General features: G+C 41.9%; 1 protein-coding gene across 1 annotated transcript in view; it reads right to left on the bottom strand.

Annotated features, from left to right (window-relative positions):
- The window catches only part of LRRC9 (leucine rich repeat containing 9), a 52,896-nt gene extending 25,293 nt beyond the window's left edge, over window positions 1–27,603 (bottom strand). The window contains 2 exon segments of the mRNA XM_048305977.1: window positions 103–223; window positions 27,583–27,603. Of these exon segments, the coding sequence (XP_048161934.1) occupies window positions 103–223; window positions 27,583–27,603 (142 nt within the window).
- Between the last annotated feature and the right edge of the window lie 187 nt (window positions 27,604–27,790).

Genomic DNA, 27,790 nt, shown 5'->3' with positions numbered 1-27,790 from the left:
AGACATATTTATATACCATACTACTAAAATACAATGCATTAGACCAATTAGAATAAAAGAAATCATAGGAAGGACACCAGACTTACCTCCATATTCATCAGGTTATTTTCAACCAAAGTAGATTAAACTTTTTTAGAGCTTCCAGATTTTCAATCCTGGAAATCTCACTGCAATAACAATAAATCTTTTGCAAATTTGCACATTTTTGAAGATCATCTGTTTTCTATTTTCTCAGAAGAAGTATTACTTTGCATCACTGAAGAACAAAATGTCACTTTTTTTGTCAAGGTGTTAGTAACTTGCAAAGAAAGTTGTTAGGTAGTTACAGATAATTTGGGATCCCACCCTCTGCGCAAAATTCTGAGACAGCTTTTCAATCAAGGCAACAAAGGAAAAGTAGTATCAGCTACAACAATTCAAGATAAATAATTATATGTTTTAAAATAAAGTGTTATTTTCATTTAACTGTCTTGTATCTAACCAGTTTTCTGCAGAAGGTTTCAACTGAATTAATTTTTAAAAATATTGTTTCCAATGAGAGAGAAAAAATCCAGAAAGAGGTTCTAAATTACATAATCCTCTAATAAGTAACATTTGATCCATATATAAAATGGGATTTTTTAATACTTAAGTGAAGAAGTGCCAGATCCTGACTCCTTTGAACTGTGCCTTCTTCTTTGAACAGAATAAAGGAGTGTTTGTGAAAGAATATGAGTACTGTTGCAAGGTGCTGGAAATTGTATAAATTTGTCTGGAAAGGAAACTCATATTTAACTTCCCATTAAGCAGCACAGGAATCCACAGCTCCTTGAGCAACAGGCAGGTCTGAAATCTTTCGAATACTTTATCCAAGGAAAATGTTATATTAAAAAAAATAGTTATATTTGAGAAGTATTTTGTGCATACAAATTCGGGATAATCTGAGAAAACCAATTCTCTTTTTAGTCCCTCTTGATCAAGGTCCTCTTAAGACGATCCATTCCATCTGTACTGGAAATGCAAATATTATTCTATTTATGTCCACGCTGTAAAAAATGCATTATGCAGTAGAATGTCTTAGTGCCATTACAGCCAATCAAAGGGAGATGATTAACATCAGATGTGTCTTTTAAAACTTCCTCTGCACTAAAATGTGCAGTGTTTGCAATTCTGGCCCTGTTTAGTATATAGCAATTAAGTAGCTCCTTCTCTGCTCCAAAAGCACATCTGCAAAGTATTACATGAGTACTTTATATCACGCCTCAAAATGCACCTTCCATCTAAAATATCTTTCAATTATTTTGAAACAGTTTTTCAAAAATTAATTTTCAATTATTGCATTGCAGAATCTGTGTTTCTAATAGAATTACAATGGGGATTGCAATAAAAGAAATTTAAAATTGGTTGGAATACTCCATTGCCTTTTTAATAAACTTTTTTTTCTTTTTTAGATTCCAAAGGTCCAGAAAAGGGTGTAGTACAAGCCCTTTTGACTGCCTTCATAAAGAAGGATGAGGAATTGCACTTACTTATCTTTGGGGAATTGCACTCAATTATCCTTGGACTCAGTATTTACATAAAGCATAAAGATGAAATAAAAACAAACCAGAAAGAGCTCATAATCCACCAAAAACCTCAATAAAAGCCCCTCTCCATGTGTGAAAAAATCTACCAGAATATAACTGAGAGTATGAAAACCTCTGCCGGAATGTTTTGAAGTAATCACACAGCTGCTATGGTTAATCTTTAGAATTAACATTTCCTAGTAATGAGTGGGATTCTTGCAGAGGTTTTCTGTCCTTTTGATGGCACTTACACAGTGTATTAACCCCACTACACATAAACCCCACTACACCCTGAACATATCTTCTGTTATCCCAGGTTGTTCCAAGCCTCATCCAACCTGGTCTGGAACACTGCCAGGGATGGGGCAGCCACAGCTTCTGTGGGCACCCTGTGCCAGGGCCTCGCCACCCTCACAGTAAAGAATTTCTCCCTAAAATCTAATCTAACCTTGCCCTCTGTCAGTTTAAAGCCTTCCCCTCTTGTCCTGTCACTCCAAGCCCTTGGCAGAAGTCCCTCTCCAGCTCTTGTGTTGGTCCTTGAGACACTGGAAGGTTCTCTAAGATCTCCCTGGAGTTGGGTATGATGGTGGCTGGTGGTTGAGAGACTCTATCCATCCAGAAAGCAGTATAATGTAAGCTATTCTGACCACCTTCATAAGGAAGGATGAGGGATTGCACCCACTTCTCCTTCCATTGGACTCAGTAACAGAGTAAAAAAATTCAGAGATAAGTATACTCAAAGCCTGTCTCACATTTCTGGACACATCTTCTCTGTATCTTCATTACCATGACCTGACTTTTCAGTTTCCGATTCCTCCCTCCTCACAGATTTATTACTCCATGTTTTACCCAACATTTGCAGATTGGCCAGCTCATGCTGCTCTCCCTGGAGCCTTCTCTTCTCCAGGCTGACGTACTCCAGTTCTCTCAGCCTGTCTCCACAGGAGCAGTGCTCCAGCCTTAATGGGGCAGTGGAAACTGGTTTTTTTTGTGCTCCTTAGCCCTGCTTGGCAGGGTTTGACAGCAACACAATGGAGACCTTCCCCATCCCTTTGCTGGGGTGCAGACTTCAGCTGCAATGACATTTCATCTTGCTCTGTGCCAGAAAAAGAGGGTTAGGGAATTTTCCTCTGTTCTGTGTCATGGGAGGGTGTCCTGTCTGTGGGGCAGTTTGTCTTTGGGGCTCAGTGGAGATTAACTGTGCCAAACTGCAGGAGTTTACTAAAGCTGAAATCAATGACAAATGTAAGCCACAGCGGAAATAGGCTGTTGTCAAACCAAAAGAGAAGTGCTCATTGAGCCATTTACACTGGAATAATTTTATCAGTTGAAGATCAATTATAATTAAATCACTATGTGTTGTTGGGGCTTTTTTTTCTTCATTTTGTTGCAGTGAGACCAGCTGAACGTTTCACAGGGGTAGGATTGCTCAGCAGAAAATCGGATCTTCACTGAAACAAATGTCATCAGAGATGTCTGATTTGTGAGTATGGAGGTTAAATTTATTGAAAATTGTAAAGATTTTTGTTGAAGCCTTTGCATTCCTGTTTTTTTAACATTTTTAGAGGAGAGGGAGAAAACTGCTCAAGCAGCTTCTGCCTCTGGGCCAGGACGGATCCCTCTGTCTGCAGCTCTTTACTTGCACTGCTTTTTCATATCACAAGATGTCCCTCTAAGCCCACAAAAGGCAGAACCTTCCACACTTCTACCTTGCAAAGGATGTTTTGGCTTGGTCTTAGACTTCCCCATCTGTAGGTGCCTCATTTCACTTACCCAAAGACAAACGTATATATTTATATTTATATTTATATTTATATTTATATTTATATTTATATTTATATTTATATTTATAGTTGTTACAGTTATAGTTATAGTTATGGTTAGTTATAGTTATAGTTATAGTTATGGTTAGTTATAGTTATATTTGCCGCTTCTTTTAGGAGAAGTCTGTACCAAGTTATGTCTATGAGTCCAAGTATGTTCTCCTGAATTAACATATCATAATGAGTACATAATGGAACAATTTGAAATTTAAAAAAAAAAAAGTTAATTAAAAAAAAAAGTTAATTATCTGATGATTGTGCACATTTTCTAATTCAAGGAAAAAGCCCCAAAACAGTAGTCTACTCTGCGGTTTCTTCAGAGATATTTTTATGTAATTTTGTTTAAGTGTTCTGTTCCCTTTACACTACATCCTGGAATAAAGAGGGTCTTGTCTAGCAAATGCTTTTCTTTCCTTTCTCCTTGACAGCAAGTTATTCCTTTTTTTTATCCTTTCTCGTTGACGAAGAACCTTAGGGACAACCTTCTCTGTAAATTAGTTTATGCACCAAGGCCAACTGATACCATCTTGTGATCTGCTTGATATTTTTAAACAGTAATTGAATGAACAAGCACTAAAACTGAACATGGCATCCAAATTCAGAGATTCATTGGTACTATCAGTAGCAAACTGGAACAGCTTTTGTTTCTGAGTGTCTGAGGGGATGACTCAGTGCTGGCAGTGAGGAAAGCCAAATGATCTAATTTGGGTATAGGGATTTCTGCTTGACTGGAAAGCACTCCTATCTTCCCAGAAGGGAATTATTGTACAAAGCAACACTTTGGCCCTTTCTAGGTAACTGAATCATCTCAGAGTGACCTGCTCTGGCAGCCTCAAATCTGAGTGCCTAATATTCCTAATGTCTTTAGCTGCAGCAAACATGCAGTGCAGTATCACAATATTAATCATTAACTCAGCTCATTAAAAGCTTGCTAATGTTACTCCTGGATAATTTTGTGGTGGTTTATAAAGCCATTAAAATGTATATTTGTATGCACAGTATTTTAAAAATGTCTGGCAGCAGTTGCTACGTTTCTCTTTCAATGTAAAGGATTTTCAAACCTGTCTCAGACTGAATTAATCACTTTGAGTGTTATCTTTCACCTTCTGCTGAGGCACATTCTGCTCTAATTCTGCTAATGCCTTTTAGCATAATTTGAAATCATTTCATAGGAGTGCAAGCAACTGTTTAAGTGCTGATGGTGCTTTGCTGCTGTGTATTTACTTTTGGAATTGTCCTTGTACTTTTGCTGACTGCCATGGAAACTTTTGAAACTGATGTTCTCCAGTTTCTCATGGATCACTGTGTGTCATGGGCACGTGTTTCTGTCTCTGCCTTCTACTGATGTTGATACTTGATGGTGTCACTGGCATTGCTAAACAGTCATCTTACCTTTGTTTGTAGAAGGGTCCTCATCCTTTAAAAAATACTGTTTGTAATCTATGTGCAGCTTTTTGTCTGCTTCTGCTTTGTATCACTGAGGTATTTCTGACTGTGTCATTTATTAATCCAAGTGCTTCTGGAATGATCTCTGCAAACCAGTGCATGTTTAGATGAAATGTCAGATTAAATGGCAAGAAGCAGTCATGATAGAGCTCATGTGAATGTTTAAGAGAGATTACATTTCAGAAACTGGGCTCTCTGTGCCTTAGCCTTAATAGAACTGTTATCATTTAGCTTTTAATATCTGTAAGATTTGTGAGACAGTTTTTGGATTGGGTGTTTTATTTTAATAATTTCAGCAGTAGAAATATTTTGAAGTGAAATGCGGCTATGTCTTATAAGTGTTTAAAATAATAGATTTACAGACACTACCTGGGTAATGTCACCCCTTCAGCTGTGATTGGAAGCAGGATAAGCACAGGCAGCAGCTGGAAAACTGATTACTTACATTGATGCCTCCCTCTAATAAGGCAGAGTCTTTACTTGCACTGAGGTCAAGAAAAATATTATTGGAACAAAACTAGGGAAGGCTTTGGGGGTTTGATGCAGGAGTGGTCATGCACTGAGTGTGCTCACAAGAGTCTCATGAGCCACAGGCACGGATGTGGTCAGGGGAGGAGAGCATTTGCTTGGTTTTGGCACTGCCAAAAATAGATATTATTTAGGGAGCACTGTGGCAGCATCCCAACCTCGTTACAGCCTCATCTTCAGGATTTAATGGGGTAAAAGTGTCTTGTGTCATGTCTGTCACTTGCCCATGTGGAATGGGGCTGCTTCTCATGTATCTCTCAAAAGCAAGGCTGAGTTATCTCAGATTACCTTGGGCATAGCTGTTGGGAGTCTGTAAGGAGATTAAACCCCCCCTCCCCAACCAAACCAATTAAAGCTTCACTAGTGCCTCTAAAAACAATGGGTAAGACATCACTTAAAGAATGTTTTATTATTGCAGTAACTTCTTCAGCCAGCTCTGGACTGGGTGTCGTGCTCACAGACAGAAATGAGCTCAGCATTGATCTATAAATTAGCAGTTGCCTAGTGACTCATGGTCTTGGCATGCTCTCTTTATTCAAACAAAAAATATCACTATGCAGTAATGGATGCATGCCAATTTTTTGTTAGGGTCACTGTCCCAGAGCTCACAGCAGTTTTTGACATAAATTTTGACAGGGAGAGTAGCTTGAAAATGGAAAATCTCGATGGAAGCAGGGAATTGTTCAGAAACCATCAGCTAGGTACGTACAGAGGAATGTTGTTATAAACATACTGCAAGGGGAAAAGAACACACACACATACAAATTAGGGACCCAAATATATGAAAATAAGCAATGTAGAATAACATAGAATTTACAGGGCACATATTAATTGTATAAGAAATTGAATTAAAATCAGATCTCACAATAGGAAAGAATAATTTTAATTATTATTGATCAATTTAATTAAGCTATCTAATCATCTTATTGACCACTCAAATGGGAGCATAGGTCCCTGCCAATTAAATCTGCAAATGGCACAGACTTGTTGAGTAGTAAGTAATGAAGTGACGCCCTCAAAATTATTCGAATTACCTAATTAAAAGCTGATGGTCCAGCAATATGCACTTCAATAGAGCTAAAAGCTCTGACCCAGGTGTGTGTGGGCTATGGGTACACAAGGGGTATTCCCATCCTGGAATGCTTTGGCTCAGAAAAGGGATAAAGGGCCATCCACAGCAAGCTGCTTCAGCCTGAATCCTTCACTCCTGCTGTAGTGCTCTGCTTAAATTAACCAGCGTGATCCACGGGTTTATCAAGTAGATGAAGACAGAGAAAGGACCCAAAGAAGGGATTTTTCTCTGGTGTGCAGCACTCATAAAACAGCTCCTGTGTTGGTGTGTTCATTTATTGTGTCTGAGATCCAGAAAAGGAGGCCACAGTCTCAGCTATGACCTCAAAACCAAACCTGACGATTCTCTGATTCTCTGCTGACAGACCCTCACTGATGGAGGCTGAGACTGAACTGAAGAGGAGCATATAGAAAGCTACAGAAGATTACAGCTGGTAGCAGAGGGGTTTTGAGTATGACAAGGAAAGATGCAGCTATGTCCAGCCTCTGCAGTTGTAAATCGGCCAACGTACTGTAAAATGCACGTGAAGTATTGTCAGCATCAATAAGGTTGTGCTGTGTCAGTGCTGAATCCTTCTGTACCATTAATCTCAGCGGGATCAGCTTAGAAATCAGCACCTGATAACATCATCCTGATATTTTCATGGAGAGTCTTGAAAAAGAAGTTCCAGAGTAATGCTTTTTACTAATTTCAACTTGATCCTTCCTTGTAAATTATCAACAATATCCAGTATCCACTAAACCCTTTAAAGATTACAATCTGTCTTTTTCAAAGTTTATGAATGGTAAAGTAAGTAATTTCTCCAAGTTGGGGGGATCAAAGTTCTCCAAGCTTTCTAAAGAGGATCTGCATTTATAGGAATTTGAGTGTGCTTTTCATCTTAGTGGTGAAGAATATTTCCAGTTTTTATAAAAGAAGAAACTGTGCTTGCACCAGTACTTTGCAAAACATCACTGCCTTCTGTCTCCATCCTTTTCATCTTTATTTTCATCAAAGGCTTGAACAAGCTTCTTTGGAACAGAAGTAAATCTTCTGTGGGAAATGGTGTCATTACAGGCTCATGAATCATGGAATCTAGGAATAGTTTGGGTTGGAAGGGTCCTTGAAGACCATCTCATTCCAACCCCCTGCCATGGGCAGGGACACCTTCCACTAAACCAAGTTGCTCCAAGCCCTCTCCAACCTGGCCTTGGACACTTCCAGGGATGGGGAATCTACAAAGGGCTTTAATTTTGGCCCTCATTTGCAGTCTCTGTGTACTCCTATAGCTCCACTGAATCCCATGGAATGATGCCAGTTTTGTCCCCACTGAAGGCTGGATTCTGGTCATATTCTTCCCTGTTCTTGGCTTTATCTACACACAGAGCATAAAACCCAGCTGTCGGAGTAGGTCAGGAAGAATCATTACAACCTTATGAGGCATCCTTATGAATAATCCTTTCCCAGAGCCTGAATACACTTGGATCAAGACCCCCAGCTACAGGGTAGCAGGGAGGAGTAAAGAAAATAGTCAGGAGAGTTTGTGAGCAAATGCTGCAGTCCCACTGCAATGGCAGCTACCAGAGGTCTCCAGGAAACGTGAACCCCAAAAAGTGGCATTGAATATTTTGTCTACCATTTGTGGCAAAAGAATGGCACTTGAGAACTACAAAGAAGTGCAGTGAGGAATTCTCACCTGCTTCTCTTTTCCTGCATTATTCCATGGTGAGCAGCACATCTCTGCCTCTCTGAGGCACAATGGAAATCGAAAACCTGAAGGTCTGGAACAAGTACCCTCAGCTTTCCAGGATGAAATAATACCATAATTGGTCTGTCTGCATGGAAAAAAACTGCTCAAGCTCTATCACCTCAGTCTGAGAGATACGATGAGAAAAGCACCCGAGATCTGATATCAGCAAATCTTCTTTGAGCTATTTGTATCTTTTAATGAAGAGAACTGCTAATGTGATTTGCAGAACAAGAATACTTCAAATCATTGTTTTGACTCCTACATACCCAGCTTAAGGAAATCTTAAAGAGTGTATTTTTATTTCTCTTGTATTTCTTTTCTTTTCATTAGTATTTTTGCCCTGCATTGCAGAAACAAATCTAGCAAGCACCTTGGGAAAGCACCCCTTCACTCCAAGGCAGAACAGACTTTTCCCAACCCCCCACCATGTCCTGTTTCTGTAACCTGCTTGTAAAAGCCTCTGGTAGTGGAAATTCCAAAACCAAAGATGAATGGCAGATTTTAATCCCAATGAGCAGACAAAGTTAGTGAATGCAAGAGAAAATAGTGGTATTCTCAATGACCCTTTGATATTACATTAACTGGTAGATTTTCTGTAGGAGAGCAAGAACCTGGAAGTTTCAAAGTCTCAGCTGGCTGTATCAGGAGCTTTCATCAACCCTCTGAATTAATTGTGCAAGTTTATTTCCCTTTATGTTGTTCAAGGAATACATTTCTTGTTCAAAGTCATGAAGTGAAGACTGATAGCAGGAAACTGAATGAATTTGTTTTTTGACTTATAATCATGACAGAGGAGAAACCCTCCCAATTTAGAGTTTTGAACAGCTTAATATAACAAAACCCTTCAAAATATAAATATTGAAAACATCCAAAACATAAGGCCATTTTAAAAATAATCTAACAGGAAATCATATTTAGCTGTCACTAGGTTCCCACTGTAAAATAGTTATAATACAGTCTAAAGAACTCAAAATTACTAGAAATATAGAATTAATAACCTAAGTTAATATAGTGAATGAATGAGTTAATGAAACATTCTGAAGGCTGCTAAACAATGTTATACTTTGGGCAAAGGAAGACTGAGAGATGATCAGCTTGTATTTCTATAAAACAACTCTATTTTTTTTAGAGGCAATTAAGGCTCTTTCTTTGTGTTACAGTTAATTTAAAACCATAAAAGGAAAAAAAAAAAAGTGAAGAATTCCAGCCCATTTCTGAGGACCACGATTGATGTATTTCTTTTGAAAAGGAGCAGCAAAATGTGTCTTTAATTCCTCTTGTATACCCACAGGTAAAAATGTTCTAGGACAAGAGGATTATGTATGACTTCTTGTTATGAAGTGACTGTGCTCTGACAGCTTTTTGTACTGATATTGCCAAGGCAAAGGAGAATTTTGAGAAGCCCAAGTGACTGAGTCCATCTGAAATGTGGAATGATTCCATCAGGAGAGGTGTCAGTCTGTGGAGCCCTGAGTATCAAGAGTCCTGACAACTGCCTTCAGTTGCTCTGGGAGAGGGATTATGATTTCAAAAGTGTGGCTGAAAGGCGGCACTCACATTTCTGGGAAATTATTTTAGCAATATAATACACCAGTCTTTCTGACCATAATATAGGAACTAGATACTAGGGCTCAGGGCACTCCAGTGTTTCACTTTTGGAGTGAAGAAAATGCTTTTCTCTGATGCTTCTATTGTTTGTGTGACATCTGAAGTTGAAAAGTTAATGTACACACCTTTTCCAGACTTTCCTTGCCACTTCTGTCAGAGAAGAGAAGAGAAGAGAAGAGAAGAGAAGAGAAGAGAAGAGAAGAGAAGAGAAGAGAAGAGAAGAGAAGAGAAGAATGATAGAATAGAATCACTAAGGTTGGAAAAGACCTCCAAGATCATCAAGTCCATCTTCAACTCCTATTAAACCATATCATGACCACACATACTCACTTTGTGAACACTTCAGGGATGGTGGCTCCACCATTTCCAGGAGACCCTGTTCCAAGGCTTAACCACTCTTTCAGTGAAGAAATTTTTTGTAATTTCCAACCTGAACCTCTCTGGGCACAGCTTGAGGCCATTTCCCCTTGTACTATCCCCATATCCTCTTGTAGTATCAAGAATCAGACCTAGACCTGGATCTCTTGTGCTCTTTTAGATGTAACTGGAAAAAGAACAGAAACCAAACATCACCTCCACCCCCCCAAAAAAAGCAAAACAAAGCGAAAAAGCCTTGCAGAAAAAGCAAAACCCACACACATGGTCCACATGGCCGAATGCCAGTTGCTATTCATTCCTAGAGTGGGGTAAGTCGTGGGTGTGTGTCTCAGTAGGGAATTTCCAGCCAGTACAACAAAGAGGAGGATTTCTCTGTTAGAAGAAACACAAACTCTGGCAGCATCAGGTGCTTGGCTTCCTGCAGAAAAAAGGAAACGTGGCTCCCCAGAATGTTGATTGTAGTACAGCATCGTATTCTTGAGCACATCTTGGGCCAGCTGTGCTTCAAATTGTTTATTTCACTAAACTAAGCTCCTTATAAACCACTCTCCAGTGGAGAAACAGTAACAAAGGCTGGTTTGCTATCAACAGCAACACACACACGTGAGCAGACAAAGTGCCTTTTGGGGTTACAAGGCAGAGCAGACTTAATGAATTCAGCTGATGAGACTTTTTTCTTGGTTGAGCTTCCCACGGACCAAATTAATTCCAACAGATGAGTAAAAGATGGAAAGACATGCTAATTAGCAGCTTTTTTTATGAACCAGTTCTCTACTTCAGAATCTAATTAGCTTTCTAGATAAGGCTTAGGCTGAAGTTTGTTTCTCCAGTGCAAGGATTGTGTTCCTGTTTTTCCAATGCTTGGAGAGAAATGCTTTGGATTGATGGATATTTACTTGTATAGTCCTTACTTATGTATTTATGAATTATATATAAACCTACATATACCCCCTAGACAATGAGGGCCCTCTCTCATTACAGCTGTGGGGAATTACACAGCACAAGAGATTCCTCCAAGGCAAAGAAGGCAAAGGGAACACAAAGGATTACAAATTGTGGTTAAGACCATTTCACCAGAGTGATGGAGAACAGTCGTGGTTGTGAGACAATAAATTGAGAGAGAAATGGACAGGAGGATTCTGAGGAAAGTGAGAGGAAAAAAGCCAAAAGAAATACCCCAAATCTTTTTGCTTTTCCTACAGTTTATATGTTGAAGGAAGAAACCAGAAAATATTTAATGGAAAACAAGGATAGTAGCAAATGTGAAATCTAGAGAAAAATATGAAATAGAACTTAGCTGGTGAGGTTCAACTGTCTATGAGGATAAGATAATCTCCTGACAAAAGCTCTGCATGTTTTGGGGAAAAAGATAAGTAAGATAAATAGTTGTGCTAGAAGAAATAGAGACATAACACTCTGCTGTTTGCAGCTCAGCACACTGGATTTTCTATCATGAAACACATAATTTTAAAAATTCAAAGCCATACTGGCAAGTAATTTCTTCCAAACTTCCAGACTGCAATTTTTATCAATGTTTGAAAACAATTAGGGAAACCACAAAAGAGGCTGACATGCTGGGTCAGGGCCAGACTTGAACTAAATTTTGCATTAAGCCTGATTTCAGAAGCACTTGGGTATTTAAAAATAACAGGATGCTAAAATATTCTCTCATTTATGACATCCATGAATAAATCCACAGAGGAAGTGTGTGGTCCTGTGCTGCAATGGTGGTGGCTTGTAGTGAGTAAGGCCTTAAGGACTGTCTTATCATGTTTGCAAGACAAGCTCTGACTCTTAAGGCTACAAAAGTAGAGGAGACAGGGGAATTAATTTGCTGCTTGGTGTTGGTACTGGTCAACCACAAGGGATACTTTAAAAAAGCCAGCCAACACCCCCGCAGCTTCTTGCAGTGTGACAGATCTAGGACTGTGCTGCCACAGAGGTAATAAAGACAGGCTCAGGAGGCAGCTTTTCCCTTCCAAAACTAGCTCACATTTCTAGGGACACGCTGAAAAAAAATAGAGGAGAAAGAATGAGAAAGATGTTAAATTTGGCGATGATAATGAAACTCTGCATATTGAACTAGGATCAAGTTAGACTGATTCTCTCTTGCCAGGGAAATTTGATTGCTTTTTTAATAGACTTATAAAAAGTAATGGAAAGAGGGAATCCGAAATCTCCCTTGTATTTGATGGAATGTGTATTTGAAACATTTCAAAACTTAATTCAAGGGGATTTAGAGCGGGGGACTGTCACTGGCAGGCTGGTAACACCTGTGTGAGACCCTATAATGAAACCAGCCATGATCAAGTGAAGGTTTCAGCCTTCCAATAAAACCGTGACATCTCAGATGTGTTTACAGGTGTTACTGAAAATAAATGTAGTGCTGCCTCAATCAAATCAGTGACAGAGAGCACAGGAGTGTTCTGACTAATGCTGCTCCTGCTGCAGGGGAAGGAACGGCCACGCTGATTTCCCTACCCAGATACACCAAACACAGCCCACACTGTCCTGATCTATTCCACTCAAAGTTATGGCCAAATTAATCTGCCTGCACGACATGTGTCCATCCCTGAGGACTATTTATGAGATTATAGTGTGAGAGACAAATCAGAAATTGGTTATGTATGGATAGGAAGCAGCAAACTGTGCAACATGCTTCTCAATTCTGGTTCAATAGTCAAAACGCTCGCTTCTCACTGACTGCAATGAAGTTTGGCATTGACAATACTCTTGGAAGACCAGTTTTGTCTTTCTGTGTGATTTTAATGCCTCTAGACTCTCAGTCACCACAGGAGATACCAGAGGTCCAAGATGGGTGGAAGCCAGACAGAAAGCAACAACTTCCTTTAGCATTAGTTTACACACCATTTTAATCTCTAGAGTTTTGGGGTTGCAGTTGGATTCAAAAGATGGTTATGTGGGTTAGATCCTTTTGCCCATGTTTTTGGGTTTTTTTGCCTGGTGTTTTACCAGGACTGGAGGATATGGACCAAGCTCCTGTTAAGACAGTTGTAACAAATCCAGGTAGCCTCCATGCTCCCTAAAGAGCAGGGTCTCCAAAACCAGAGCACACAAGTGGCTGAAACAATCTCTGTCACAGCAGAGAGCTGGAGCACAGATTCAGAGTTGTGAGAAGAATCAGCAAGCTGGGTATGAGGGAGGGAAGTGGGGGGAGGCTCAGTGAGCTGCAGGGCAAAGGAGTGGGAAATGATGACTGAAAAGAGGAGGCAGAGAGGGCAGAGTGTGCAAAGGATGGATCCTCCCAGTAACCATCAGGGGGATATGTGCTGGCTTTGTCCTGCTCATCACACTTGTAAATTATGTGGAAAACAGAGAACAGTGATGTGACAAGGACTACAAATTATGTGGAATTAGATTAGTAAGAATTAAAGATGTCTGCAAAGAGTTGCAAAAGAGACCTCATAAAATCTGAGTAACTGGATCATGAAACAGTAGATATCAAACTCCACGTTGATAACTGGAGGAGGAACAGGCATGAGTAGATATGCACCAATGAGCTCCAAATTAACGATCACATCTCAAGAAAAATGATCTGAGTCATTGTGGATAATTCAATGAAAATATCAGGTCCATATTTGGGAGCAATGAAAAAAACCCCAAAGAAACAGACAAAAATTTAATAACCCCTGAAAGATGAAACAAAAAACCACCACACTGCAGCAGCAAATCCCCAGTCTACCCACACCTTACATTGTGGAAGCAGTTTGACCTCTTTCCAGCTCCTCATTGACAATTTTTTTTTTTAAATAAAGCCAGAAAAAACTCAGGGAAGAGTACTGAACATGACCAGCAGTACTGAATGTTTTCCATACAAGGAGAGGCTAAATAGAAATGCTCCCCTTGGAAAGCAGAGGACTAAATCGCAGAGGTATATAAAATACATAAAATGTGCTCCACACATGGCATGAAGATGTAAATAGGGAACTATAGCCATTATTTCTTACCATACAAGCCCATTGTGAAATCGTCAGCAGGTCCAGAACAAACAGAAGGAAGTATTTCTTCAAGCAGTCTATAATTAAATTGTGGAACTCATTTCTACAGGATGCCATGGAAGCTGAAAGCATAAATGAATTAAAAATGTGATTACACAAATTTATGGATTTGCCTCCATCAAAGGCTGTTAAACAGAAGGATGTGGTTTCAGTATCTGACTTGGGAAATCTTTCAGCAAGGATTGCAGGAAATCTGCAAGGATATATTGAGGAAGGAGGGCAGAGGATTTTCACTCCTTGTGGAAAGGATCATTTTCGCTCCTGATTTTCCCCTGTGTATGTTCTCAAAACAGCTGAAACTGGATTGTCTCAGACACAGGATCCTGAACAATCCTTTGGCTTGACTCATTTTGACTCTTTAAAATTCTTATTTTATTTCATTTCTCTTTTCCCTTTATCTGCTTTCAGCTTTTATGACCAAGACATTGGATGAACTAAGTCTCTCAGTAGCACGGCTGCTGCCTGACCAGGCTTCACAACCCTTTTTGACTTCTGGGATTGTTGAACAGTTTACCTGTGCCTTGTCTTAATGTTCAGCACCTGGAAAAAGCAGGAAGAATTTTCAATTAATTCCTGGGTACATGAGCCATAGAATTAATTTTCCTTGATGCATGCTGGAGATGTTTTTGAAGACTCTGCTAGGCAAGACTGGGCAGATGTCTGAGGCACACCATGGACTGAAGGCACAGCTCTAAATACTGGGGATGACTGTGAGCTGAGCTGGGCTGAAAAAAAAATCTAATGAATTTCCATTATCTAAAAGGCACTTAAAAGCATGACTAAAAAAAAAATATGTGTAAATGATGAAGCTCTGGAACAGGATGCAAACACCAGTTGGGGGGAAAAACCAGAACAACTAGGAAATGGACTCTGGAAATTAGTTTAAAAAAATTACCTCTTTTGTAAACTGATACATCTGGGAATCACTCTGCCCTTCCTCTTCCCCATATGCCTGTTCTCAATGGGAGGCAGAAATGTAAGTAGCTACATAGAAAAGCAGAGATTAAGTGAACAGCAGCAGGGAAGTGAAATGACAGGGATATATTGGAATGGAAATGGGGTGGTCGATTTGATCTGCATATACAGGGCATTATGTCATGAAGCCTCTTGGTTTAACCATGATAAAAGCACATCTGTGGCACTGCAGCTACTTTCAGTAAACTGAACGAATTGCATGGAGTTTAAAACCTGCAGCAAAATGAAAATAGGGAATGACTTTTGTGAAGCCATGAATACATCAGCAAAGAAAACACCGACAAGGGGGAAAAGTTGTTCAAGCTGAAGTACACTGTTGGCACAAGAACAAATGGCTGTAAACTGGCCATAAATAAATTTAGGCTGGAGATTAGAGGAATTTGTCTAGCCTTGAGAGGAGTGAGTTTTTGGAACTGCTTTTTAGTAGAAACAAGAGAGACAGGACACTCTATTTTCAAATGACAGTGAACAGCTTATATGATATTGTTGCCTGAAATAGAAAAGGACTGTGTCTGGCAAGCCAGGAAGTCCCTTATATCTTTATATTTTAAGCAATTCTGTATTATAAGATGAAAGTAGATTTGAGAACATAAACATTTGAAGGGCAGGGAGAGAATTACTTTCTTGAGAAACTTCTGAGAGTGGTTATACAATATTTTCTCAAAGGGACTCATGGATGACTCATCATTTGGGTTGTCTAAAATAAGCCTGAATAAAGCAGCAAGCCAGGTAATTTCAAGATGTGCCAGCGTGATGAACAAGTCAGTCTTAATTGTCTCTTCATCAGGAGTCATGTCATGGGGCCTTGAAGATTCAAACCCTGGAGGTCAATGGAGAAAGTACAAAACATAGGGAGGTGGATTCTCTGAAAGCTCCTGAAAAGGAGGAGATGGTGGCCAGAAGTCATGAATGTTGGGCTGGGGATTCCTAACTGCTCACCCCAAATGGTGTTAGGTTTCCTTTTTGTTGGCATGAACAAGATCTGCATTCTAGAGAGGATCATGCAGGAGGAAACATTTCATGTGGAGGATGCTCAGCAACCCTGGGCAACCTGGCCTAGAGGAATGTGGCACTGCCCATGGCAGTGTCCTGCCCATGGAAGGAGAGGATTGGAACTAGATGGTCTGCAAGGTCCTTTCCAATCCTAACTATCCTCTGATTCTATCATTTCAAAAGGAGGTTCAGGACCACCATTTCCAGCTACATAGTCCAAAATGTCATGGAAGAACCTTGGGTTCTGAGCCCACGTGGCTTCGGTAGAGTTGACAAAACTAAGGCAGTAGCCATGAAGGTCACTACCTAAAAGATCAGACCTCAGGTATAAGGATCAGCCAGTGCAGATGACAAAATTAGCTACTAATTTTAGTTGTATATTCAAACAGTTTACTACTCTCTGAAGATGACCTGTGGGGATTTTTTTTAATATTAAGCTGCCATTTAATTTTGTGTTTCACTTAGGGAAAATATGGTGTTGGAAATGTTCAGTGATCCCCTCTCCTCTTTCTCAGGTACACTGGAGGGTCTTCTGTCATCTGAACGACAAACATAGCAGAGGGTTTCTGTTCAGAGCTGCTGGAACTGGGCTTTCCAGACCAGTGGTAGAAATGATGGCATGGAAACTTGAATATGTGGAAAAAAGGATGGAAGAGCAGGTCAGAATGCTTTTTTCTTACAAGAACAGACACTGGTGCTTAGATTTAGTGCCTTTTTGAGATAATAACCTGGATCCTTTGTAGCGTATCACTGTGGGCAGTAGGGACAAGGAATGTTTTAGGTAAATAGTCATAAGGTAATGACTTCACAGTGGTGATTTTAGCAAACTAGAACAGATCTTTAACAAGATGAAGAACAAATTCTAACTTCTTTGATTGTCTGTTTTAATAGAAAATAAGCCCAAGTTAAAGTAGACATGCTTGGGAAATTAGGCTCTCCCAATGAGTTTTCTGATTTTAATTAAGACGGAAGTTTTGATTTTTTGCATTTTAAGACTCATTTCCATGCATACCAGTACAAGGTCATTTCATTGTTCTCAGAGATATCTTTTAATCTACCCCCTTGAGACTTGCATTCCTTGATTAAATAAATATGCTCTGGGAGCATTTATTATCTGACCACGTCCACTTACACAACAGATGTCATGCAGTTACTCTTTATTCTTAATATACAATCAAATTGATAAAAGCACTGAAATTCTGGTCTCTGTCCAACACCGACAGATGAATAATTAAAGTAAAAAGAGACTTCAAGTCCTCACATTTCTTTTTCATGATCTCACTTGATGGAACTTTCAATACTGAGAATACCAGAGCTGGACAAAACTCTGACAGCAATATTTTCAGCACCAAAAATATAGGTTCAGAATCATTAATTATTTCCTACTGATTCTGCTAAACTCCTTCAGCTGGGAGATGGAAATGCAAATCCAGAATCCAAGACACTGCTTTGAGATAGAGTCATTCAACTTTCACAGAAGTGATCATATTAACTAAAACTATTTCAAAATTAATAGCATATAAAATAGTGAATGTTTAAACATGCAGGAAAAAAACCCCACGTATCCACCATTAATGAGCACACAGGTAACCAACCTAATAGTTTAAAACAGCTGCAAGTAGGAAATGCTAAGAAAGCTCTGAAACTCAGATAAAAATGGAATGGCAAATGATTCCTCCGTGTTTCCACAAGTCAAGCCTCAAGCAGCCTCTTCACAGCTTTCAAGTTTGCAACTCTGTATTGAATCATGTAGTCACTTATTATGTGTTCATCTCACTTTGATTCATCATCCCTAGCTGGAGAGTCAGACTTGCCAAGATTCTGCCTTTTTTCAAAAGCCTCTTTGGGAATGTCACAGGAACTCTGTGGCGTGACAGGGAGGAAGGACTCAGCTGTGGCTTCCAGGCTAATTTTGTCCAGAAAGAGCTCGTGAAACCTGTTTTACTGACAGCTGAACAGAGACACTGCTGACCTGAAATGTTTCCTTTTAGCATCACAACCCTCCATCCATTTGTATTTAGCCTTTCTGTCCTGCCAGCTCAGTTATCTCACTATTTTTTCCTCTCAGAGCCCATCTCCATTTTTCTTTGTTGATTGAGGTCCTGGATCTCACAAAGCTCCTGCTGCCTGGAGTAGATGACAGGATTATGAGGACTTGTGGCCCTTCCATCCCTTGAAGGCAGGGCAATCCTTGGGGGAGGGTTGATAAGACTTCCAAGTATAAAGTACAGAAAATACTCAACTCCTTCCACTTGCTTGAATTTTTCTCACCAATTTCCCAAGCTGTGTGAAGGTCAAAAGCTCATTTCCTCTTACAGCATCTTTCACTGGTTCTGATCTGTCTCTGTTTTCTTATCTATTTCTCTACCATGTTCAGCTATAGTGAGTTGATAAAAATTTGATAAGGAAATGACAATGAGTGGGGTGTTGTTTCTTTTCTTGGACACAAAAAGGATGAATTCTTGATGCCTTAATCTGGGAAACCTTCCCTGTAGTGTTGCTTGTGAGTTGTCACAGAGATGAGCTGCAATCTGCAACTCTGTTTTCATAATAAAGATGATGTTAAAGACCAAAGGTTTTATGTTGATGCAAACTCTGAACTTTCCAGGGCAGAGATTTATCTCAGCATTTTGAGGAAGATAAGGATTTCCTCACAATCCAGCAGAGGGCCCTGGATCTGATTTAACTTTTTTTTTCTTGGGCAGAAAATTATTTTATTTATACAATGGGGCTGTTCACAGGAAACCAGCTGAGCCTTGCTTTCAGTTCAGGTTTTGATTTTTTTGGTAAAAGTTAAGTTACATTAAGAAAAGAACGTGGCACAAGTTATAAAAACAAGTAATCAGACTTACTTACTTATCTACCAAATCCACTGCAAACACGGAGAATAAAAATGATGATTTTAGAGGTTATTTATATCAGGGATTAATCCTGCCTGGTTTTGCTTTTTCAGCACTGACATCAGCTAGAATTTGGGGAATGTAGGATTGTGTTCATTGCAGGCATTTAATTCACAAAATAAAGCCACAGATGAGTAGAGCTGGTGAGAATTTGCAGGTTGTTCTCCCCAGTTTGAATAATGTGATATACAGAATGAACTACAAAGTGATTTTGAAATGTAAAACATTAATGTTCCCTTTGAAGGGCTGATATCAAGTGCCAAATGATTTATCAATTAAATGGAAAACAAATCCCAACCCTGCAAATACTGTACAAAGACAGCTTCTTTGAAGTCAATGGGACTAATTACAAGTGTAAAACATAGCCTGGTTGTACAGCACTTCTGTTAATTGGAGTTTAGTTCCATGAATTTAATAAAATATAGATCTCAGAACAACTCCAGCTTGGCTTCACGTTGATAAAGTGCCATTCCTACCTAGCTCAGCCATCTGTGAGTCTCTTGCATCCAAATCCTTCAGGACAGTGTCTAACATTGCACTGCAGAACTCTACAGTTCCCATCTCAGAGATGAAGTGTGTGGGCACTGACTGGCAAAGGGCTGTGTTCAGTATTCCCATCTCTTCTGGTATCACACCCAAACTTCAGGCAGGTAGAGCCTTCTCCAAAGGGCAGCTGGACACATCCAGCATTTCCTGTCTGTTTTTAAATAGAGTTGCTGTGTTTGACTGGGCAACAGGCATCAGCCTCTTCCTCAGATAACTGTCTCACAAGTAATGTTTAAATTAAAAGTGAGAAATGGGAAGTTCTGAGCTGGATTTTGATTTATGGATTGACCCTGGTGGATGCTGTAAAGCTGTTCTTGGTTCTCATTTGTGTACAAAGCAAGAAAATTAGGCCCGTGCTATAAAAATGGAAGAAAAGAGAAATATGTAGCTTATTGGGAATATGATTCCCAGCTGTCAAGGTTACACAGAGGCAGCAATTGCAATGTTCAGTTTTGTCCTATTCAGACCTATCTGTCCTCAGACCACTTAGATTAAATTTAATCTCTCAGGTTACCTATTAACATCATATCTTTAGATGAACCAATGTCCTGCACGTCGATATCCTCATAGCAACTCCTGGAAGCACTGCTGATTACCCTCAGGTGACAATTGCTTAGAGGTATCTTTGGGCACAAAACATTATTTTTACCAAACATATGTTCCCTTTCACTGCAGTTTTGTCAATATTTTCATATTGCAGCAATTCTGTGTCCTAGGAACAGTGGTTGTGCCTCTCAGTTACACTAAAAGGAGCAATCTCTTGTGGGTTTTGGAAGTGATTGTAGGTTTTATCTCCATAGGCCGAGTCTCTGGTACCCTCTGTGCCATGACAAATTACAAATGAAAACCATTTGAGTCTCCTCCAGCTCACAAGCTGTAATCTTTCGTATCCATGAGCTTCCGGAGATGGCAAATGGTGCATAATCAACACTCAGAGCCTGATAAAGGCATGGATCAGCATAAATCAGGACTCAGAAGCCAGCTCTTAATGGACTTGCTGAGGAGCTGTGTAAGTGTACTGAGCACTCTGTGCACAAGTACCTTCTGATGTAATGCAAGGGAATGAGAATTCATTAAAAAATCTGTTCTGCATCTCTGGCTGTACCTTTTGAGTACCAACCTAACTGTCCTATGATTGGCACAATTCTGGCCAGACCTTTGTCTCACTTTCTTCAGCTTCTCCCTGAAGCAAATTTGTGGATATTTTTATTGTAATTATTTTTTGGTTTATTTTCACTGTTTTACCATTATCAAACCATTGCCCATATAAACTTCTGGCATGATCTGCTCAGAGCTCACATGGACTGTCTTGTCTCATGCTTTCTTTTCAGCTGGATCATTAACAGTGCAATTAAATAGCACCAGACCCATTGGTGTCAGTCTGAACATTTTCCTCAGTGATGACTGGCCTCTGAAACTGCTCTGCCAGGACTCAAAGAAGGAAGTCCTGTTCCAGCAGCTGGGAATCTCTACAGGACAAATGCTAGTGCTTCTTCTTTTAGTATCCCTGGGCTGGGCTCCCAGGATGAGCACTGTAAAAGGAGAAAAAGATTACTGTTCTGAAGATGCTCCTGAGTAGCACTTGCAGTGGCATGCAGAGATCCTGCTGCCACATGGAGGATGTGCTTGCAAAAAATATTCTCAGATAAGACCATGGATTCAGATTTAGACTCCTGGGCCAGCATCCTCCAGGACAAGGAGTCATTTCAGTAGATGTGTGCTCTTGAGAGGAGTGCAGAGCCTTTTAGACCCTTGGGTGGGAAATCCAGCTGTCAAGTGCTGCTGAAACTAGGCCGGTACTGGATGTATCTTGTGTATCCCACCTACTCACCTGTCTACTCTGCTCAGCTCTCTGTCTCTACAAAGACTTTAAAGCTGGAAATAAGGGGGAACTGGCCGTGTTCATCAGAGGCCTGTTGGGTTTCCTCCTCTCTGACACCTGACAAACACCCACCCCACGGCTGGGCCAGGTCACATGCTCAACAGTTTTGCTGTCTAAGCTCCTGTCAATGGATTTCCTTGTAGAACCCTCCTTTCAGAGAAACAGAGGTAATCCTCAGCGCTCCTAGGGTGGCTGCTCATGTGCAGGGGATGAAGGACAGAGCAGTCAGTCAGGCTTACCCAGGGAAAGCACCACTTTTAATCACATTGCATTGCAACTAGAGCGCTGGAGATGCTGAAAGCTCTTGCATGATGTGGGAATTAAAGGGCCAGATAGAGATTTTGTGCATTGCTGTGGTGTGGTACCCCCAGCAAGCATCAGAGCAGGGAACTGTCTGCTGAAGACAGAGGCTGTGAGCTTTGGAAGTGAAGGGAGGTTAAATTACACAACACGCAGTAAAAATGCTGCTATTTAGACTCTGGTATTTTTGAAATTGCACTTACTAAAGATCCAAGTTGAATCAGTGTCCCCCTTGTACGAGCATGTGGTAAGAGGTGGGACTATCCAGGAGATAATTTTAGAGACTTGCAGTTTTGGACTGAGCACCTGTCTCATCTGTGCAGCCCTTCATTGCAAAGGAGAGCACTCCCTACACAGATGTTTGTCTAGGAAAGCTGGAAAGGTGTGATCACACCTGCATCCAAACTTCTGTCATTCCTGGGCTTGGCCCATTTTCCTGGCACTGAGATGCTTGTGCCTTCAGCAGCAAAATTGGGACTAAGACCCACTGGCTGGTGCAGAAACTTACTCCAGATTCCAAAGCAGTCTGGAATAGGAGCCTGTGGTGGGTCCCAGGAGGGCTGTGGGGAAGATGGGGAGGTGGATGATGTCTTGAAGTTCAGGAGGCTGGGGTACCTATTTCCAGAAGGACCTGAAGCATTGGCCTTGGCAGTTGTGGCAGTGGGAGGAAAAGATGAAAATGACCTTGGAGAGGCTGCCTGGCCCTGCTTCTTTGACAGAGGTTGTGGAGAAGGAGAGGGAGAAGGTGTGAAGACCAAACAGCTGAAGGGCTGCCTTGGAAGGATCTCTGTGGACTGAAAGATGATGAATGGCCTTTGATGTGGGGAGAGCCACCAGCACCACAACCTTTCTCTCAGGCCTTTTGACTCTCTGTATTCATATTTTTGAGTGGTTGGGCTTGCCCAAGAGTTGTTATTCCCATCAGGTTTCTGGCCTTTCTTTGGGTGTTCCAATACCTCTCTATGCCTTGTAGGGCAGGAGTGTGCCACAGCACTGGGGCTCCTGGGGTTCCTACCTGTCTGTGTCCAAATGAGATCTGATTGCATGCTGTGGAAGGGAATTCAGCACCGGCTGGCCCAGGGCTGTCACCTGTCACACACTGCCAGAGGTTTGCCTGTTTGAGGGTGAGGATGTGACACACATGGAAAGCAGGTGGGCTGCAGTGCAGATGTGTTGAACTGAAAATATAACTGTAGCTGCTACAGTGCTGAAGTCTTTTCTGTGGGGTAGAGGAGGTTGTTTTATTTATTTTCATTTTCCTATTTATGTCAAAAGCTTCTTTTTCCCCCCCTTTCCTTTTTCCTATTGCAATTCATTTATTCTAAAACCTCGAGAATAAATCCTCAAGGAACAGGAGATGATTTTTTTTTTCCATTGCTGAACGCCTTGATATATCCTGCCAGGTCCTCTGCTCTTTGCTGGCAATGTTACATCTGAGACCACAAATCCCCTCGAGGTTCAAAGTCACTTTGTCCCAGCATTGTGCAGCATCCCCAGAACACAAAGGGCTATAATGGAAAGAGAAGCAATTTGTGTGTCTGTGTTTTCAGACTTCATACATTCAGAGGTTTATAATGTCCAAAGGGTAGATCAAGGTAATTAAATACCAATAAGCAGAGATAGATGAGCCCTGTGCAGATCAGTTTGCTACACAATACAATACAAACTACCAGGAGCTGTTGTAAATGTGTTGAAAATAGAAAGAATTCATTTTTGTTCCTTGTGCCAAGGATTACTTAAACTCACACTTCTCTTAAACAGGTATTTGATAAAATCTTCATCCAGCCTGATCTTCCTGTGGGGACCTTAAAAAACCCTTGTAAATTAACTTCATACAGGACAGCCCAGGTTGTGGCAAGTTCAAAGTTTTCCCTACAGGCTGAAAAATGGACCAATCAGGTTTTTGAGTATTGTCTTGTTGCCCCTGTTGATGTTTTTTTTCACTCATCCTGGCAAACCAAAGCTTTGCTATCAGAATTGTATGTACCACATCTGTGATGGTCAGTAGGAGCTCAGGGTTTGTATCCAAGGTTTGAAATCAGAACTCTGGTTTTCCCTTGCAGTATTATGTGGTCATGAGCAGAGCTGATGGTATTGCATGAGACTGTTCCAGGTCACCTGAAGACAGTACAGAAAATGGCGAAATAAAGTCCTGAGTTGCACTGCAATTGGGATCCCTGAAGAAAGAAAAAAAGCCACTTTTTTTTTTTTGCTTTATTTATTTATGTACAATTGTAGAATAATTAAGGTTGGAAAAAACCTCCAAGACCTTAAAGTCCAACCTTTGACCAATAAACACCCTGTCAACTAAACAATGGCACTTAATGTCACCTCCAGACATTTCCTGAGCATCTCCAGGGGTGGTGACTCCACCACCTCCCTGGGCAGCCTCTTCCAATGCTTGACAACCCTTCCCTTGAAGAAATTGTTCCTGATGTCCAACCTGAACCTCCGGTGGCACAACTTGAGGACATTTCCTCTTGTCCTGTCCCTTGTTCCCTGGGAGAAGAGCATGAGCCCCACCTGGCTGCACCCTCCTTGTCAAGGAGTTGTAGAGAATGAGAAGGTCCCTCCTGAGCCTCCTCACCCCCAATGTCAGCCCCTCCAGCTCCCTCAGCTGCTCATCAGACTGCTTCTCCAGGCTCTTCCCCAGCTCCCTTCCCTTCTCTGCACACACCCTCCAGCCCCTCAAGGTCTTCCTTGACACGAGGGGCCCAACACTCATCCCAAGACTCCACGTAACTTACATCTGTTCAACTGAACTCTCCTAAGAGAGCAAAGGCTGGTGATGCTGAGATTTCTCCCAGCTACTTTGGGAATATCTTGCCTGCTTCTTCATGCTGCCTGGGAGCTTTATGCCAGACCCCCTCCATGATATCTGCCCTGTTGGCCTTCCCCCCGATTCTTACCCAAAACTACTCAACTCCATCAGCACCATCATTAAGCTCTAGACAGCTGGAACCCTCCCTTACATAGATGGTCACCCCAGCACCTCTCCTTCCTTGCCTGTCCTTTCTGAAGGGATAACCTGGGAAGCTTTCCATCATCATCTTTGAAAACGAGAGCTCAGTGCTTTGCTGGGATTTCTTTGGTGGAGGAACACTAATAGCAATGCTGAAGATGTGCCCTGATTGCACCCTAAAGGGTAGGAAGATGAACAGAATAGCCATTGGCTACAGCACTCCAGTGTGGGACTCATCCCACCACGGCTCTGGGATGGCAACTATGTCCCGCTTTTCCTGCTGTGCAACCACTTCCAGCGCCCGCACTTTGCTGTCCATGCTGCACGAAGTGGCAAGGAAGCACTTCAGTTGAGCTCTTGATCTCGCTATCTTTTTGGAGGGGATGAAAGGAATAAGATAGATGTGCCTTTACAAACAGACCACGAGAATCTGCTTGTTGATAGGGCCAGGGACTCATAGATAGGGAAGCAACAAAAGAAATTCCCAGTTCTAGAAGATGCTACTAAGTGACATGGACTATTGCTCAGCCAAGGCCATGTTAAATTCCTGAACTTAGAGAAAAAGAAGAAGAGCTTAACAGAATTATGAACAGTGTTTGGTTATATATAGATAAAACAGAGGGTGCATATTAGAGGGGGCCATAGAGTAGGTGACTCAGGAAGTCTGTACCTTCCGAGTACCTCAGGCAATGGGGGAAGGAATGCACCTGGAAATTAGGATAAAAGGAGGCTGCACCCTCCAACAGTTTGAGACACCCCATAAGAAATGTCCCATGGCCTCTCCCTTTATTCGGATAACATTAAAAGACTCATCTGTGTCTTTTCCAGACATAAACCTCTGGCACTGTGAATTATTTCCGCACAGGGAGATGCCCTAATCCTTCTGTGGCCATTCTCAAATTCTTCTCTGGTTTCTAACACATCAAGAACCCCTGTGTCCTTGCTGCTGCACGGATCTCCCATGGCTCTGTGCCGGCCGCACACCGGAGCTCCCAGCTCCAGCTGGCAGCGCCTCAGCGCCCTGTGCCCTCCCGCCCCGACAGCCGCGCCAGGCCCTGCCCGCTGCCCTCATGGTGCCACTCCTGGCCCCACTGCTCTCCAAGGGCTTCTCCGGGGGCACCTTCCTGCGGCCTTTCCGTCCCTGCATGAGGCCCACCAGCAACCCGCAGAGGGGCTGATTCCAAGGGCCTGGAGGCCCAGCACCAGGGGCAGAGGCTTCCCGCTGACAGAGGGAGGGGTTAGGCTGGACATGTGGAAGAACTTCTTGGCTCTGAGGCTGCTGAGGCCCTGGCCCACGCTGCCCACAGAAGCTGTGGCTGTCCCATCCCTGGCAGTGTTCCAGGCCAGCTTGGATGGGGCTTGGAGCAACCTGGCCTAGTGGAAGGCGTCCCTGCCCTCGGCAGCAGGGTTGGAACAAGATGATGTTTAAGGGAGCCTTCCAAGCCAAGCCCTTGTGTGATTCTGTGATCACAGGGCCTGGGGACAGCTGGGCTTAATTTCTGATTAGAACCAGTTCAGCCCTGTAGTTTGGTTGAGTTCAAGGAGACTCTTCACGAGCCCACACTCCCAGAGCATGAGATTTACCAATGCTCTGGGTCTGGCTGAGATCAACAAAGTCTTGCACGATCCAGATTCTGCAGTATTGCATTTTATTGAAGCATGAACAAAGCAGTTTCTGGTTTGCCACTCATAAATGCACTGACTATAGAGCATTAATAGGTGTCACGAGGGATAGTGACACGAAATACACTCTGTATTGTTATTGTCTAAATATAATTACCTATTCAAATCTTGATCATTAATTTTATCATGACATAATAATTACATCTATTGTGTCTTTGATATTATTTATATTGGTACATTGTTTTGTTTAATTATATTTTACTATTATATATGTTAATCAATAAACTTTATAATATATAATATGTCTACTCTATGTCTTTATATCTATGAAATAAAAATCTAGATTCTTATGGATTCAAAGTTTCAGGTCAGCGCCAACCGAGTTGGTCCAATGCTGACCTAAAGGTGTCCCTTCTGGGGACAAGGACAGGCACCGTCCCCTGACCGATGGCGGGCAAGCAGTGCCGATTGTTCCTCTCGGTCTTTTTTTCCCTGTTTCTTTCTTCTTTTTCTGTCCCACATTCCTGCTTCTTTTACACTCTGATTTTTGGCCCTTCCCAAAGGCCAGGAACAGTTGCATGCTACCGGTGGGAGTTGGTGACTTTGGCCATGCATGTAAGGCATGTGCTCTCTTCATGCGTGTTCTCGCGAGTGGGAAGTTCATATGCAAGTGGAGCTCGATGTGGATCTGTGTGACCTTTTTTGGAAAAGGAAGTGATACAGGGAGGTAGAATAAACCCTCCCGTGGCCCTCCACCTGCTGAGGCAGCAGGAGAGGCTGTGGGACCTCTGCCAGAGTCTTTGCACGCATCCTCTTCTCCTTAAAGGTGCAGATTCGTAACCCAGCTTGTTCTGTGCAGGGGAGTGAGGCCAATGGCGCTAGAGAGGTGCAGGGGCTCTTCTGGGCCTCAGGGAAACAACCCGGCGCCGAGAGGCCTCTGCTTCACTCCGGACGTCATTCTGTACTTGGGCCTTGCTGGAGCCAGGGGCCACATAGGTGAGAGGCCCAGCTCCTGTTTTTCTCAACCAGCCCCGTCAATTCTTCACTGACTACCAGCAAGTCTGCAGCACATCTGGCGTTCAGCGCAGTGACCGAGCACTGGAGCACATTGCCCAGAGGTTGTGGAGTCTCCCTCGCCGGAGATAGTCAAGAACCGTCCGGACGCAGTGCTTTGCAATGCGCAGCAGGAAGAGCCTGCTGGAGCACCCCTGGACAAGATGATCTCACTGGTGGTCCTTTCAAATGTGAACTCACCTGGGATTCTGGGATCGGCATCTTTGCACAAGGTGAAGCTCTCAGGGGGAAAATGGACTCTAAGACAGAGCTGGCAGCAGTCACAGTCCAGGTGGCAATGGGACTCTCTCTCACAAGGCCCCTGGCCACGGCCTCTTCAGCCTCATCAGCTTTGACTCCCCGAGCGTGCTTTTGCTCTAGAGGACAGGTGTGGCAGCAACTCCCAGGG

The sequence above is a fragment of the Corvus hawaiiensis genome, chromosome 6 (genome assembly GCF_020740725.1).
Source record: "Corvus hawaiiensis isolate bCorHaw1 chromosome 6, bCorHaw1.pri.cur, whole genome shotgun sequence".
NCBI lineage: Eukaryota > Metazoa > Chordata > Aves > Passeriformes > Corvidae > Corvus > Corvus hawaiiensis.
This window is presented reverse-complemented; position numbering and strand designations above follow the sequence as displayed.